General features: G+C 38.0%; 1 protein-coding gene across 12 annotated transcripts in view; it reads left to right on the forward strand.

The window, feature by feature from the left end:
* MRTFA (myocardin related transcription factor A) overlaps positions 1-16,970 on the forward strand; it is a 201,982-nt gene that overhangs the window by 92,466 nt on the left and 92,546 nt on the right. Inside the window, exon 2 of one of the 12 annotated variants that reach the window (XM_082420593.1) lies at positions 9,244-9,447. The exons of 10 other annotated variants lie outside the window; for them this stretch is intronic. Coding sequence is in view for 1 of the 2 variants with exons in the window: in XM_082420585.1 (XP_082276711.1) it covers positions 4,523-4,568 (46 nt within the window). In the remaining variant the exon portion in view is untranslated. Of the gene's footprint in view, positions 1-3,100; positions 4,569-9,243; positions 9,448-16,970 lie in introns of all 12 variants that reach the window. One more of the 12 variants, XM_082420585.1, reaches the window with a different exon arrangement.

The raw sequence follows: 16,970 nt of genomic DNA on the forward strand, positions 1-16,970 counted from the left end.
CTGTATGAGTCTAACTCCTAACTTACTGGAAATAAAGGGGATGGAGCAGTATGTTAAATGGCACCTTTGGGATACAGTTAGCAGAATCCCAAATGTGGGGAAACAGTCTGGTTATTTTCAACAAATAAGCTACAAGAAAAGAAAAGAGGAAGTAGAAATCTGTAGATTAAAAGACCTTTAAGAGGGAATTCCCTGGCAGTCCAGTGGTTAGGACACCATGCTTCCAATGCCTGGGGCCTGAGGTCGATCCCTTGTTGGGGAACTAAGATCCTGCAAGCTGCGTGGCGTGGCCAAAAAAAAAAAAAAAAAGTGAGAGAGATACATTAATGAAATGCAATATGTTGTCCCTGTTGGACTCTGATTTGAATAAATCATCTATAAAAAATTTATGAGACAGGAGGGAACATTTGAACATCTACTGGATAGTTGATGATATTGAAAAATTTTTTAAAAATTTAGGTGTGGTAATGGTATTGTAGTTATGTTAGGAAAATAGTTCTTATCTTCTGGGTTTACAGAATAAAGGTGAAATTAGGTGATGCTTAGATTTTGCTCCAGAGTGATCCAGTATTGGCTGGGTGCTAGGGGGAAGCAGGCATGTATTGATAAATTTTGAAGCTAAGTGATGGGGTACATAAGCTGCTTATTATGCCATTCTTTCTACCTTTGTGTATGTTTGAACTTTTCTATAATGTTTTTATCGATAAAAAGCTGTTACTGTACTCCAGGCAAGAAATATTAGGGACCTAAAATAAAGCACTGGTTGTAGGGATGGAACAAAAAGGATGGATTTGAGAAATAAGTTATAAGATAATTAGTTAAGGGCTTCCCTGGTGGCGCAGTGGTTGAGAATCTGCCTGCCAATGCAGGGGACACGGGTTCGAGCCCTGGTCTGGGAAGATCCCACATGCCGCGGAGCAACTGGGCCCGTGAGCCACAACAACTGAGCCTGCGCGTCTGGAGCCTGTGCCCCGCAACAAGAGAGCCTGCAACAGTGAGAGGCCCGCGCACCGCGATGAAGAGTTGCCCCCGCTCCCCGCAACTAGAGAAAGCCCTCGCACAGAAACGAAGACCCAACACAGCCAAAAATAAATAAATAAATAAATAAATAAATAAATTTATATTTAAAAAAAAAAGATAATTAGTTAAACTTAGATGTTTGGGGCAGAAGGGGAGGGGAGTCTAAGTTTATGGTTTAAGACCTGAGTACTGTTACCTAAGTTAGGGCGAATGGAAGCAATGTATCTTGAGGGGTTGGTGCAAAACAATGATATTGGAAGTTTGCTTTTGTACATACTGAGTTTAGGATAGCCAAGCCACGTAGAGATGCGTAGTTGGTAGCGTACAAGTAAAGGTAGGGCTCGATATGGATCAGTATGTAGGTGGTGGTCAACCTTAAGAAAGGCTGAGGTTGCCCAGGGAGAATATGTACAAGAGGAAAGGAAAGGGGTGCTCCTGAGAGGGGCAGGGAAAGAGGAGCCATTTAGAACTCTGAGAGGAAAGGTCAGAGAGGTAGGAAAGTAGGATTTTTAAAGGAAGTCAAGGAAACAGGAAATTTTAAGAAGAGTATGGAAACCATGACAAATCCAGTAGGAAGGTCAAGTAGCATAAGAACTTGTCTAGTTCCTCTTGATTATGAACATTGAAGGCCTTTGGGGAGCCAGTGGTGGGTGGGAAAGCTTTATGAATAAACTATATTGCTATACTGCAGTTATTAAGTCCCTTTAGAGTGGATTAATAGACTGTAGATCATATTAAATTTTTGTTAATTAGCTAGAGAGTTATGATTAAAAGCAAAAGAGCTTTTATTGGGAATTAAGATCATTACCCTTCATTTCCCTGGTGCCATCAACTTGAAAATCATGTTCACATGTGCAGAGACCTTTTCAAAGTTTAGTTCTCTTTCTGTGAAATTTTCCTCATTTGCACAGAAATTAGTGGATTTGAAGCTGCCACAGGAGTTCAGACTTTTAGAATTGTGAAACCTGTTTTAAAACCAGTTTTCACATTGAGTGTTGCTGTGCTGATACTCTTCAGGGTGAATGCAAAATCCTAGCAGTAGGCAGATTGTGTTGCTTACTGTTGGTTTTTTTTTAAGATTAATTTTTTGGATTTCTGTTTTAAAAATTGTTTTCTTTTTATTTAGCTCCTTTTATCCCAAAGTGCAGATGAAATAATGGGTGTGGAGTTGCTGTGAAAAAGTTAAACAAATCAGTTGAAATGTGATGTGTTAATGTTACTACCACCACGTGACTGTCAGTACTGTATCTCTGTCGGGCTGGAATATTGACAGTTGACATTCCAGGCACTCTTCTACAGCAAACAGAAAAGTTTTGGCAGAAGGGAAACAGCCCTCTGCCCTTCCTACCATCTTCTTTGCAGGAATCTTATAATTTGTATTTATTTTCCTGTAAGTACAGAACTGTGAGAACTTGTTTCACTTGAAAAACCCTCACACAGCAAATTGTCCAGCCCACATATGGACAAAGGAATGACTCAAGCTTTTAGGGATTCTTTTCCTTTAGTTGGTAACCTCTGAACAGACTATCATGTAGTCTGAGAGCTGAAATTTACCCGTTTTTCATAAGATGGTTTGAGAGCTTGGTTGTGAGAAGGGGCCAGTGAGAATGCTTCTCTCTTCCCAGAGCAGCATTTAGCCCACACCGGCTGCCACTCCGTTGCCTGTTGAGTCATTCCCACAGTTCTATATAGAGCTTTTCTGGCTTTTCTTTTAAACATGATGTTCTTGGAGTGAGAAAGAAAGGAAGTTTTTTCTCCTCCACAGAATCTCCCCCACCGCAAATCTGCATTGCTTTCTCTTTTCTAATAACAGAATATTGCCGTCAATCATTCTGAGACTACTTTCTCTTTTAAGACCTCTAAGCGCTTTCATTTATCATTTGTGTGACTACGTGAGCATTAAGGCATTTGCTGGGCTGAGTTTGCCCAGTAGGCTTTCAAGATACAGGCTGTCACCCAGAAAAAACCGAGGCATTCTAGCTAAACATACCAAAAATGGATTTCTAGTTTTCAGCTATTTAAAAGTCAATCAGGGACTTCCCTGTTGGCGCAGTGGTTAAGAATCTGCCTGCCAATGCAGGGGACGTGGGTTCGAGCCCTGGTCCGGGAAGATCCCACATGCCGTGGAGCAGCTGAGCCCGTGCGCCACAACTACTGAGCCTGCACTCTGGAGCCAGCGAGCCACAACTACTGAGCCTGCACGCCTAGAGCCCGTGCTCCACAACAAGAGATGCCACCGCAGTGAGAAACCCGCGTACTGCAACAAAAAGTAGCCCCTGCTCACTGCAACTAGAGAAAGCCCGCGCACAGCAACGAAGACCCAACGTAGCCCCGCCCCCCCAAAAAAATTCAATCAGATATGCTGAAAGGCATCTTAATATCCTTATTATGAATATCAGTAAAAAGTACTGTGAAGGGAAGGAATGAGTTTTTAATTTTGAATAAATGGAAATTGCTAAAATTTGAAAAGATTTTAGTTTCTTTTTGTTTTTGCAATGAAAGATTAAAATGCCCATGTTCGTTTTTATTCAGAAGATCCTGCTCTGTGCTGGTGGAAAAAGGATTGAAGTTTGTTTATGAGGAAAGGGAAATTCTTATTTCTATAACTGTCTTCTTATGTGTTCCAAACGTCCAGCAAGATCATAAAGCATTTTAGAAAAGTCAGTAACATCAGTAAGCTGTCTATTCGCAGATCCCGTGTCTTACACAGGCACAAGTAAGGAGCTCTTCTAGGGGTTTGGCAGATCTGAAAGACAGATTATAGCTCCGGAATGTATTCAGATGACTTTTTGAAACAGATATTTTAATTGGAGAGGGAGTGGAGAAATATCTGTGCTTCTGTAGTTAAACATTCAACTTCCTTAGCCTGTTATCTATAAATACCACAGACGAAAAAGCCGTTAGAACGCTTTTTCAGAAAACTAACTCACCGTACATATTTATTTGTGTGTATGTGTTTATATGTGCCTGATCCCCATCCCACCTCCCATTAGTGGGTCAGTAATTGGGCTGTGTCTTTCGCAAGATTGAGCTGTTTGGATTATGTTTAATCTGTTGCTCTAAACTGCATTAGCAGCAGAGTCCCTCATACTAAGGTTTTGAACAAAACTTTGTCTTCTCTTCTTGAAAAGAGAGGGGAAAAAAAGCAGTTGATCTCTTTTCTGAAGGTCTTTCTGTCCGTCTCTCCCCTCCCCCCAGAGACGAATAGCAAGGGGAGGAGCTCACTCACTGTTCTAACCACACTTCATATGTCTTAACTTGAGTGCTTTTTGGTTTCCTGTCGGCAGTAAATCAACTCTGTGCCATCCTGACTTGTGTGAAGGGTGGATAAATTGGTAACTGCACTCAGAAGGGGAGTGAGTTCTCACAGTCTCATCTGAGCATAAGGCATGAGACTGAATTTATGAAAGCTTTAGTAGCCTCTGAAGACAACATCTTTCTTCTGCGACTTTGAGGTTTTTTCATTATATTTGTGGGCTCTTGTTTCTGAGAAGAACCTGTCATGACGCTACTGGAACCTGAGATGTTAATGATGGCTGTACAGTCCGGTAATTCCCGTATTGCCTGCAAATCCTATTTGCCATAGGTTTCTTAAAAAACATTGGGCATATTTGTACTAGGATTGGATGGAGATGGGGAGGAAGATAGAGGGAGAGTAAATATAAATTGTCCAGTAAATGTACTGCATTTTCAGGTTTTTATTGTAAAAAATATTAATAATTTTTTCCTGATTGCAAATTTTAGATCTTCAGACATAGCTTTGAATTAGATGCTTACCGATCTTAAGACTGTTCAGTGAGGAGACATGTGAGAAAAAACTACTTGTCTTCTTTAATCAAGTATTTTTTTATTGTCCGTGGTGCTGCTTTTAATGAGGGATAATTAAATTGCTTTTGCTGTTTTATACAGTACTGTCTTTAATCACTAATCTACACTCTTCTTTAAATGACTCTTTGTGAAAGCGTGTCTTAAAATTTTTCCTTAGCTGTTCTTCTCTTTTGTGGTAAATCTTTTATTTGTATCATCTTTTGGTTCTTTGGAAATGCTCTTGATAACATGTAGGATTGGGACTCTGAGTTTTGGAGATGAGGAAGTTTGAGCAAGGAGGCAGCCAGTCAACAGAAGGAATGCAGGATTTTTGAAGTTCTATCTCTTAAAAACAGTTTTCCCAATTTAAAAGTGTCTTTTAAAACATTTTAAAAATCCCAGTTTGTTTTTAATGATTTTTTTTTAGTGTTCTTAAACTTGTAAGTTAGATATCTAAAAATAGGGAATGTTCTTTTGTTATTTTTAGACTTCTACTAAAATGTAGTCTGTAGTGTTTTCCTGTTTCAGAGAATATCTTGAAAGATTCATACAAGTGGCATTTGGGGACCTCTTCCCATCCACTGGCCTTCACTCAAAGGAAAATTAGACTCCTTGGTGCTGGCAGATACTGTCTAAGGCAGAACTGGTCTCACTGTTCTCCTCGGGGAGCGCTTAGATAGTATGTTGAAAGACACAGATATCCATCTGAAGACACAATCAGATGCTATCACATTGCACTTTATGGACAGGGTATGGACAAAAAGGAAAGATATTGCTACCGTTCTGCTTTTTCTGGTTTTACAAATAAGATCATGATGAGTCAGTTATTAGTTGAGTCTTTCTGTTCATGTGTGCTCTGCATTCCAGGTTCCTTTCCTTTTCCTCCCACAGATCTTTTGAGCTTTGTGTTCTAAACAAGATAGTATGCTTATCTGAATGTTTCCCATCTGTCTTTGATGAAATAGTTCCCAGTTAAAATGAGTCAGATTTTTTTTTTTTTCCCTGTTCGGTATCCTGGTTCTCTGCTGTATGTGGGCAAGTGCATATTTTATTTTAGGGAGTAGAAGTTAGCATTTGGACTCTCTCTCCCTTCTTTGATCATCTTGTTACTTACAGATAATCTCAGTCCAGTAACTTTTCTTAATAAAAGTTAAAAGATTGCTTTTCCAACTTCGATTTAACTGAAAAAACAAAAAAAAACAAAAAAAACATCAAAAAAAGATTGCTTTTCTCTGAGCTGGGGTCTCACTGTTCCTAGCTGGATAAGGGAAAGGGACTTACTTAATATTTTCTTGTCTTGCCTAAGAGCTGGTTTTCCTGTGACATATGTTGGGTAGGGCCAGCCACCCATCTGTTGGACCAGCTACTTCATAAAACTTTTAAACGATAATAGTATGTAAGACAAGTATGGATGAAATTGACAGGGGTGTTGGATACAGGTAGAATGAAAGGTCTGCAGAGAATAGCATGTATGTGGACCTTTTTCTTTTGCATATGTTCATAAAAGTAGGGAAACTGGGTATAGAAAGGAGTAATAGCAAACTGATTGCTGTAGTACTTGTGGTTCCTAAATGTTCAAAAACCTTAGTACTGTGTTGCTTTGTAAAATTGTTACTGTGTTCTTCTGAAGCTGTAACCATTATACTGGATTGTAATAGTAAATAATGGGTGTATGATAGGAAGTGAAAAAGCATCTCTTATGAAGCTTTAATAAAAAAAAAAGCCTATCATTCTTTCTATAAAGTCAAGACATTTAGACTATGTGAGCTGTAGGTTTTCCAGCAATAAAGTATTTGGATTTCCATGAATATATGCTTTATAGGTGAAACTACTATTTAATGAAATGTTTAAAGTAATGAAACTCCTTTGACAAGATTCAAGATACAAGGTTTTCACCCTAAATTAAACTTTAAGATACTGAATGTTACGGCAAAGTTCCAGGATACGTTGTGTTTTCATTTAGTATTTGAAGCTTGGAGATTTTTGGTGAGGCATACTTGCATGAGGAGACTTTCATCCTCCTCACTGCTGGTGGTCTCTTTCTGACCCTTTGAGATCCAGTACAGATGCTGCCTTTCTGTGAAACCTCTCTCGATAGAGTCAGCCCTTCCTTCTCTCTGTTCCTGCAGCACCACCTTTTACAGTGTAGACTAATTATTGTTTTTCATGTCTTCCTAATTAGATTATTAGCTTCTCAAAGGCTATATATTCATCCATATATTGGCTCCTGACATTGGCACATGGTAGACACTCAGTATGTATTTTCTTTTTATGTATGTATATATATATGTATGTATGTATGTCTGCGTTGGGTCTTCACTGCTGTACGTGGGCTTCCTTTAGTTGCAGCTAGTGGGGGCTACTCTTTGTTGCAGTGCATGGGCTTCTCATTGCGGTGGCTTCTCTTGTTGCGGAGCACGGGCTCTAGGCGTGCGGGCTTCAGTAGTTGTGGCACGTGGGCTCAGTAGTTGTGGCTCGCGGGCTCTAGAGCGCAGGCTCAGTAGTTGTGGCGCATGGGCTTAGTTGCTCCGTGGCACGTGGGATCTTCCTGTACCAGGGCTCGAACCCGTGTCCCTGCATTGGCAGGCAGATTCTTAACCACTGCGCCTCCAGGGAAGCCCCATGTGTTTTATTTTTTTAATGAATGAAGAAATCTGGTTTGGCATACTTACCCTAATAAATTGGCATAAGCGTCCTAAATCAAGATTTTATGAAAGTATTTTAAGATCTGTTGTTGTATTAAGACATGAATCCTCTAACTATCATCCTGTATCTTAGCCAGGCCTTGCCCTAAGCATGTGCTGTTGAAAGCACAGCTTTCAAAACTGAAGTTCTTCCGCATCTCAGGATGTGCAGTGTGCACTGTCTTCCTGCGATGTGTACTGCTAAATCCAAGTGTTCTGATCAAGTCACAGAGGATTAAAGCACCTATCACCCCTATGGAAACCTATCTAGATCATTGTGATTAGAAAACTAATTATCTGAGATGGACATTTGGGATTTCTGAAGCTAAGACTAAGGGAATATTGGGGCACAGCACTGACTCTGGTATGTTTTAGAACCAAGGAATGCCAGGGCTCAGCCCTTGACACCTAATATGTAAGGCTTTGACCAGGCAGGCCCTGTCCCTGCATCCAGCCAGTGCAGTCTTCTTACTAGTTTATAACTGTACAACAGTGGATCATAGTTCCCTTTGTAGAGAAAAGGATTGAAGCAATTTCCTAGGTATGTTTGGTCACATGATATACACCTGATCTTGATGAGGCACGGTTAGGGAGTCAGTTTGTTTTTTCCGTCTCTCTTGTGTGCATGTCTCTGCATACCCACCCACCCACCCATGCACACACACAGACTCCATCCACACCCTACACGCCCCTCCCTACTCTTGTCTTGTATAGCATATCTCTGGAAGGACTGTAAGAAACTGGCAACAGTGACTGCCTTAGGGAGAAGGGATGGAGAGCTGGGGGATTGGGACAGAAGAGACTTTTTGTTCCACAAAAGAATGGAGTTCTCTTTTAAATTTATTATGATTATGGGTTACCCCATAATTGTGAAAGAACATGTAGAGTACATATTACAACAATATATAGAACACACAAGCCCATGGACACATTATCCAACCTGAGAAATGCAGCGCAGTGTACACTGAAGTCCTCTAATTACCCTCTTCTATTTGTCCCTTAGAAAACCGTTTTGTTAGTTTGCTTTTAACTGTATATACCTTTTAAATTTTTTATGTGTGTACCCCATACATGCTACCATATAAAAGTGTTTCCTCGGTCCATTTACTCTCTCATTCCTTGATGTCTGTGTACCTAATTCTTGCATATTTATTTAACTTCTGGTTCCCTAATCATTACAGTTTGCCTCTGACCTGTATATTTTATAATAGTATGGGTTAGAGAGAGAGGAGGAGTAATTCATAAAAATAAAGTTAAAGGAAGATGGTGGGCAGACAACTTTTGCCCTTTTAGGTGATACATTAATTCTTTAAGGAAGGGCCCCCTGTTTGGGTTCACATCACTCAGGGGTCTATAGCGCTAGTGAAAAACTCCAGAACCTTCAGCAATAACTACCTTTTGGATCTACTAATACTCTAAATATTAATGTGGGCTTTTAAAAATATGTTTTGTTTATGTTCAAGAAATTTTAGAGCTTGAAGGAAACCTTAGGTATTTTCTTGTCCTCTCCTTTATTTAAGACGAGGAATTTGGCCCTTTGAGGTTAGTTAATTTCCTGAAGTCACATGATTAATTAGTGGCAGAGATGGAAGGAGAATTCATTTCCTTACTCCCATGACAGTGCTCTTTCTGCTATAACATACTTACAAAGAAACCATCAGAGACCTTTGATGTATGAGATTGTTTATAATTTCCCCCAGAGATCTTGGTTTCTTTGGGTTTTCCCTTGCAGGTTTCTCCCACTACTCAGAATGACTCACATCTTAAGAGGTGGAGATAAAAACCAGTGCCTGGGTGTCTACCTCCTGCCCCTGGGAAGTGGAGTCAGATGCTACAGGCCCTGTGGTTCCCTGGTTCCCTGGTGGACCTCCATCTTGCCCTGCCTTCTCTGGCCTGAGTGCTGATCTCATACCTTGATGATGATCTCAGAAGACAGGTAGGCAGACAAACAGATGTTGTCATCAGTATTCTGGATTACATCTTACTGCCCTTTCTCTGACTTATTAATTTATCTGGGGTCCCCTTAGAGTAAGGACCTAGATCAAAGGAATTTGAATTCATCTGTCTGTCTCTATCTTTTTTTCTTCCCTTTTGTTTCCTTTTGGATGAGGCAAGCTGTCAAGACCATGAACCACAGTTTTAGCTTTATTAAAACAGTGCCAAATTAAATAAAGATGAGTCTCATACAGTCTTGTTTTTTTTGGAACTTCACTTTTATGATTACCACATGCATTATTTTTGAAAGGATTTTCTTTATAATAACAAGGGGGAAAAAAATTAAAAACCTCCCGCTCTGCCATCAACAACAAAAAACAACGTTCTCTGCCTTGCTCTCAACAAGCTAAAGGGCAGTATCATGCTGAGCTCATGTTGTTAGGGGTCTAGGGCATCCTTAATCTCACGGCAGCCACATAAATGGGGTGGTGGCAGCAGTCTAGTGAGAGTACAGAGGGCCTAGAAAAGAGGTATCTGTGGCAATTACATAGTGAAAATAAACTCAGTAGTGAAATTTTTATAGTGTATCACACTTCTAAAGTGTTTTTATGTATATTATCTTATTTGATCTTCCCAACAATTTTAAGGTATCTGTACCTTCACATTTTGTAGGGTAGGAAACTGAGGCTTAGAGAGGCTTCAAGACACACAGTAAGAGATGGAATATATGTTTAAATTTAGGTTTTTTACTTGAAACACTACTTACTTATACGTTTCATTTAGAATGAAAAGTCAGATCGTATCCCTCCTCACTGAGAACCTGCCACTGGTTCTTATTCACAGAAAAAGCCCAAGTCCTTACAAGGCCCCAGCTCTGTAACTCTCAGACTACACTCCTCCTCCTCTTCCCTTGCTCATTCTGTCCTAGCCGTGCTGGCCTCTCAGCTGACCCTGCACACCTTAGGCTGTGCTCCTGTTTCAGGGCTTTCCTACTTGGTATTCTTTCTGCTCGAGCACTCTTTGCTGGGTAGCCTCACGGCCTGCTCCCTCACCTCCTTCAGATCTTTGTTCCAGTGTCACTTTCTCAGTTAGGCCTTCTCTGACCATCCTGTTTTTCAAAATTCTGCTTTTATTTTTCTTCGTACCACTTACCATCTGACAGAATACAGTCGTCCCTTGGTTTCTGTGGGGAAACCAAGGGCCGACTTGGTTCCAGCCCACTCCCCACCCCCAATACCAAAATTCATGGATGCTCAAGTCCCTTTTATAAAATGGTATAGTATTTGCATATAACCTTTGCACATCCTCCCGTATATTTTGAATCATCTCTAGATTACTTATAATACCTAATACAATGTAAATGTTGTGTAAATAGTTGCCTGCGCAGCAAATTAAAGTTTTGCTTTTTGGAACTTTCTGGAATTTTTTTTTTTTCCCCAAATATTTTCATTCTGTGTTTGGTTGAATCCGTGGATGCAGAGCCTGTGGATATGCAGGACTGACTATATGTGATTTATTTGTTTATTGGCTACTGCTGTCTTTCCCTACAAGAAAATAAATACCTCAAAGTAGGGGATTTTTCTCTCTTGTTTTTCTGCTGTGTTTCCAGTGCCTGGAAGGGTACCTGGTGCATAGTATGCACTTAATAATAATTCTTGAGTAAATGATTAACCAAAAAATTTGGGATATGTTTTTGGAATATGTTTTAGGCAGGTATGTTCCTGAGGACATGCCTTTCAACTATTCTGTGTAGCATGCACTGCAGTAACTAGTGCAGTGGTTTTCAAGGTGTGGTCTGGGGACCTCTGGGCATCTCTGAGACCTTTCCAGTGGATGTGAGATGGAAGCTCTTTATATATTTATACTGAGGTGTTATTTGCCTTTTTTACTATTGTCCACTCATGAGTGTACTGTGTAGTTTTCCAGAGCTACATGGTGGTATGATATCTCAACAGATTGAATGCAGTGTCATGTATGAAAATTCAGCTGTCTTAGTAAGTTGTATGTTAAAGAGATTTGCAAAAATGGTAAAATGGCACTCTTTGCTTTTTTTTTTTGTTTTGGAAAATAATTATATTTTTTCATAAAAATATATATGTTAACATATAGTTGGGTTTATTGCTTTTTTTAAAGAAATAATAAATATTTTAAATGCTTTCAGTTTTAATTTCTTATATGATAAGTAGTAATAGATATAACTCATATAAACAAAAGCTCTTTGAAATTATCAGTAACTATAAGAGGGCAAAGGAGTCCTGATGTCAAAAAGGTTGGGAAGAATAGGTATAGTGTTCAAGAGCGTAGACTTTGGAACCCAGGTTTCTTAGCTCTGCCACTACTACCAGCTCTGTGACCTTGGGCAAATTACTTAACCTCTCTGTGCATGTTGGTTCGTCTGTTTAAAAAAAAAAAGGTAATAGTATCAATACCAACCCCAAGAAGTTTTAAGTATTAAATAACTTAATGTATGTAAAATGCTTATAACAGTTCCTGGTACATAATAAATGCTGTATGTTTTTTGATGTTATTGTGGTTGTTTTTGGTTTTTGTTGTTGGGCTTTGAATACTATTAGGTGCAGATAGTTTTTATTTCTTCCTGGATATTCTGACAACTTGCCACAACTCTCTTGATATTTGGCAACTCATAAATTTTTAAAAAATATCTTTCTTCTTTAATCTTGAAGTACTTCTGGAAATTTGTTCTAAAGATATTTTAAAAGGTATATATATATGTGTGTGTGTGTGTGTGTGTGTGTGTATATAAGGATGCTCATAGCAGTATTTTTTTTAACATCTTTATTGGAGTATAATTGCTTTACAATTTCGTGTTAGTTTCTGCTGTATGACAAAGTGAATCAGCTATATGTATACATATATCCCCAGCAGTATTCTTTATGATAGAAAAAACAGAAACAAACAGAAACAACCAATACTTTAGCAATAGAGTATTGGTTAAATAACTTATGATATATTCATATAATTGGTACTAATGTAGTCATAAGGTTATTTAAAGATGTGGGAAAATGTTTACCATTTATCCATATAATCCTAAAAAAATGGCTATAAGGATATACATCAGAATATTAATAGCTGTCTGAGTAGTGGGATTTCATAGTGGATTTTTTTTTCTTCCTTTGAGTTTTCCTGTATCTTTCTAATTTTCCATCTTAAGCATATATTTCTGTTGTATTGAAATAAAGCTCATATTAAATGTGTGTGTGTGTGTGTGTGTGTACACACATAGGTTGTTGAAAGAGGCAGAAAATGACTGGAAGTGTAGTGTCTTGGATCAGGAGCTAGAACTGTTGATTTTGGGACCTCTGACCTCTGTCAAAGCACTCCACTGACCAAACAGTGAATGATAAGGAGGCACTCCATCCCTTATTCCATCTGTCCAGTCTAGTTTGTCTAAACCTCTTTTATATTTTTTGCCTTTGTTTCTATTTTGTAAGATTTATTGAAATTTATCTTCGCAGTGTTTGTATTAGGTCGTGTTCTTGGCAGAGCTGCAGATCCTTCCCGTGCACGGTAACTTACTCTCAATTTGCTGAACCTTTCAGCAAAGTTTTTATGAACTAAAAACACACTAAGTTTTTTTGTTTGTTTTTGATGGGTAAGAAAAATCTGAGTTCTCTTAGGCATAAAATAGTGGTGTTAGTATAAAATGTTTTAACTGTTTAAAAGTACCTTTCTGTAGTATATTTTGTTCTTTGACTGTAGGGTAAGTGTGAAAATCCTCTTAACAATCCATCTACTCTTTATCAGAAAGCCAAAATTCATATTACCTCATCTTTGCCTTGTAGATAGGAACTGAAGCACTTATATTGAAGAATTATATTCCTCAAATCAGTGCCATAAGACAAATTTATAAAATATTTGGCTGTGTAGAGTATTGAAAATTTATGGTTTTAACATTAAGTAGGCTATCCAAATGGATGCTATAACCTTGCTAACCCTTCTAACACCTTGCTACTCAAAGTGTGTTCCAAGGACCAGCATCATCTGTATCACCTGGGAGCCTGTTAGGAATGCACAATCTCAGCCTCCACTTCAGACGTGCAATCAGAATCTTTATTTTAACAAGGTCCTCAGGTGCGTATTCAAGTTGAAGAGTGTTGTTCCAACAGATATTTTATTTTTATTGACTTTGCTTTGGAGGTGAACAGGTGAAAGAAGTAAAGACGATCTGTTGGTGTATTTTTTTTTTAAAAAAAGGAGCAAACTGTTGATACATAAAACACACCCTGGACAGCTCTCCAAAGAATCATGCCGAGTGAAAAAGCTAATTCGAAAAGGTTACCTATATGATTCCATTTGTATAACATTCTTTTTTTTTTTTTATGTTTCAAACTATTTTTTATTAAGTATGACTAGGAATATAATTATACGCGCGCGCACACACACACACACACACACACACACACACAGTGTTTCTAAAAGAGTATTAACAAATTGCAAATATTAAAAAGTCCTAAAACTGGCAAAAATAGCAAGCATTTATAACTATTTCAAACACATCATTCCAAAAAAAATTATTTGTGAAATTCACGTTTTTAAGGCACAAAGTAATTTAACTTTCAAAGATATGGGTTTTCCCAACTAGCATTCGAAGATGTTTAAAGCTCTACTCCAGATCCCTTAAAAACATATTGAAGAGACATATAAAATCAAGTCATGACGTAAGGAGAACTATTGAACAGTGGGCTCCCCAAGCATTTTCCCTTAGGGAGAATAGGTAGAGTACTTAAAATGATTTTTTCCATTAGGTATAGCAGTGAATCAATTTGAAATTACTGAGTACCCAGCATTGTAGCATGGAGGAATAATGTGTATAACATTCTTGAAATGACAAAATGATAGTTATTGAGAACAGATTGATGTCTCTTGGGGGCTGAGATGGGGTGATGCTGGGAGGAAAGTAATTGTGGCTATCAAAGGTCAACATGAGGGATCCTTGTAGTGATGGAATATTCTGTATCTTGATTGTATCAGTGTCAGTATCATGGTTGTAATGTTGCACTATAGTTTTGCAAGCTGTTATCATTGCGGTGGTGGCGGGGGGGTGGAACTGGTTGAAGGGTAAACCGGATCTCTGAATTATTTCTTACAACTGGGTGGGAATCTATAATCATCTCAAAATAAAAAGTTTAAGAAAACGCAGACTGTTAGGCATCTTTTCAAAAAGTTAAACAGATTTACCATATGACCCAGAAATTCTACTCCTAGATGTATACGCGAGAAAACTGAAAACATCGCTCCACACAAAAACTTGTACACAGATGTTCATAGCAGCGTTAGCCAAAAGTGGAAACACCCCAAATGTCCATCACTTAATGAATGGATAAACAAAATGTAGTATATCCTTATAATGGAATGTTATTCACCAATAAAAAGGAACGAAGTACTATTCTATAAAATGGATGAACCTTGAAAACACACCAAGTGAAAGAAGATAGACACAAAAGGCCACATATTGTATAATTCCATTTATATGAAATGTCCAGAATAGGCAAATCCATAGAGACAGAAAGATTAGTGGTTGCCAGGGCTTGGTGGTGGGGGGTAGGACAGTGATGGGGAATGACTGTTAATAGATGCAGATTTCTTGGGGGGTATTGAAAATACTCTGGAACTAGATAGTGGTGATGGTTGTACAACTTTGGGAATATTCTAAAAACTACTGAATTATAGATTTTGAATGGGTGAATTGAATAGAATGTGAATGATACCGCAATTTAAAAAAAAGTCTGAGGGAAACAATGCAGCTTTCTCTAGAGTGACAGGTAGCCTATCAGTTGTTGCCTGGGGCCAGAAGCAGAAAGAGAAGTTAACTACAACGGGGCATAAGAGCACTTGAGGGGGTGAAAATATCATGTATCTTGATTGTCATATTGGTTATGCAGGTGTATACATTTGTCAAAAGGCATTGAACTTGTATGCTTAAGATGGGTAAGGCTATCATATCTAGATTAAATTTCAATAAAATTGATTTCAAAAACTTGTAAAATTATCCCTGATTGTTTTAAGCTTAAAGTCACCTTTACATTAAAACTCTCTCGTCTTTATAAATACAAGGCTAACAACTGTTTAAAAAATTAACTTGGTGGACTCTGACTTCTATTGCTAATTTCTATCTCCCTTTTCCATCTAGTCAGTTTACAAAGTGAAATTAGATTGATCATTTTCAGTCAGACTGTGCTCTTATGCTTTTGAACTATTGTGATTCTGTTGCTGTGCTTTTCAAAACCTATGAGTGGGTGTGATTATTCTAAAAATTTTTTTAAAGTTTAAAGTTTGTGGAACATTTTATGGGCTTTTGTTGCTTTTTTCCTTTTATGTACAACAGAAAAATATTCCATTGGGTATAACAAATCAGGTTGACTGCCTTTCACCTTCATACACTCTGGAGTACCCTGAGCTAATTTGGGCACCAGGAGATTGGAGTTAAAATTACTCTCGAAGGAAGTAAGCCAAAAGGAGAAAAGGAGGTAGCACTGCTAGGTAATGTTTAAAAAACCAAACAAAACACAACAAAACCCCAAGTGTGTGAACTTCTTTCCCACCCACATCACCTCTGTCTCCCTGATCTCTTGTCAGGAAGTGTGCCATATTACACAAAAACCTCCAAGGTTTGAGAACAGTTGTGGAAGATAATCTCTAAATTAGCAAAACCAGCTCTGTAGGTGGTTGCTGAGCTTTCTCCCTGAGGTTTCTCCTTCCCTTGCCCTCACTCATTTCTTGGGCCTAACCATGCCTAAACCCAGGGGTAGAGAACTTCCCATTTAAAATTCTCCACAGGTGAAGAAAATTTTTATTATTTCCCTTAAGCTTAGGCAAGACAGCCTTATATTTGAAAAACAAATCATTAAAAATTAGAGATAGGAAACTATATTCAGTATCTTATAATAACTATAATGGAAAATAATCTGAAACTATATATATGTATGTATATAACTGAATCACTTTGCTGCAGATCTGAAACTAACACAATATTGTAAATCAACTATACTTAAATAAAAATCCCTTTAATATGTTAACATAGATAACATGTTTTAAGAAAAATAGCTGTATTTTCTAAAATAAAAAATTAGTAAGAGAATGGCATTGTTTTACATTTTTGCATATCTCTTTAATATGTGGCTTAATAGAAGAAAGAAAAAAAAAAACTAGCAGAGACCAAACAGGACAATGCAACAAACCACAAAACATAAGAGACACATTTATAGAGTATGGAATTCTAAGTATATTTTATAAGAATTCCAGGAAAAATGTAGAAATATATTTAAAATAATAGTAGCTAACACATTTTAAATGGGATTTACCATGTGCCAGTGTTCCAAGCTCCTTACATATATTAGCTCTTTTAATCTTTGCAATAACTATGTGAAATGGATGCTCTCATTATCCCATTTTACAGATGGTGAAATTGAGGGGCAAAGTAGATAAAGGAACGTGTCCACACACCTGGTAAGTGGTAGAACTAAGATTGCACCCAGATGGTCTGGCTTCAGAATCCATGCTCTT

This window comes from Balaenoptera physalus (genome assembly GCF_965194825.1).
Source record: "Balaenoptera physalus genome assembly, chromosome: 13".
In the NCBI taxonomy this organism is placed as follows: domain Eukaryota; kingdom Metazoa; phylum Chordata; class Mammalia; order Artiodactyla; family Balaenopteridae; genus Balaenoptera; species Balaenoptera physalus.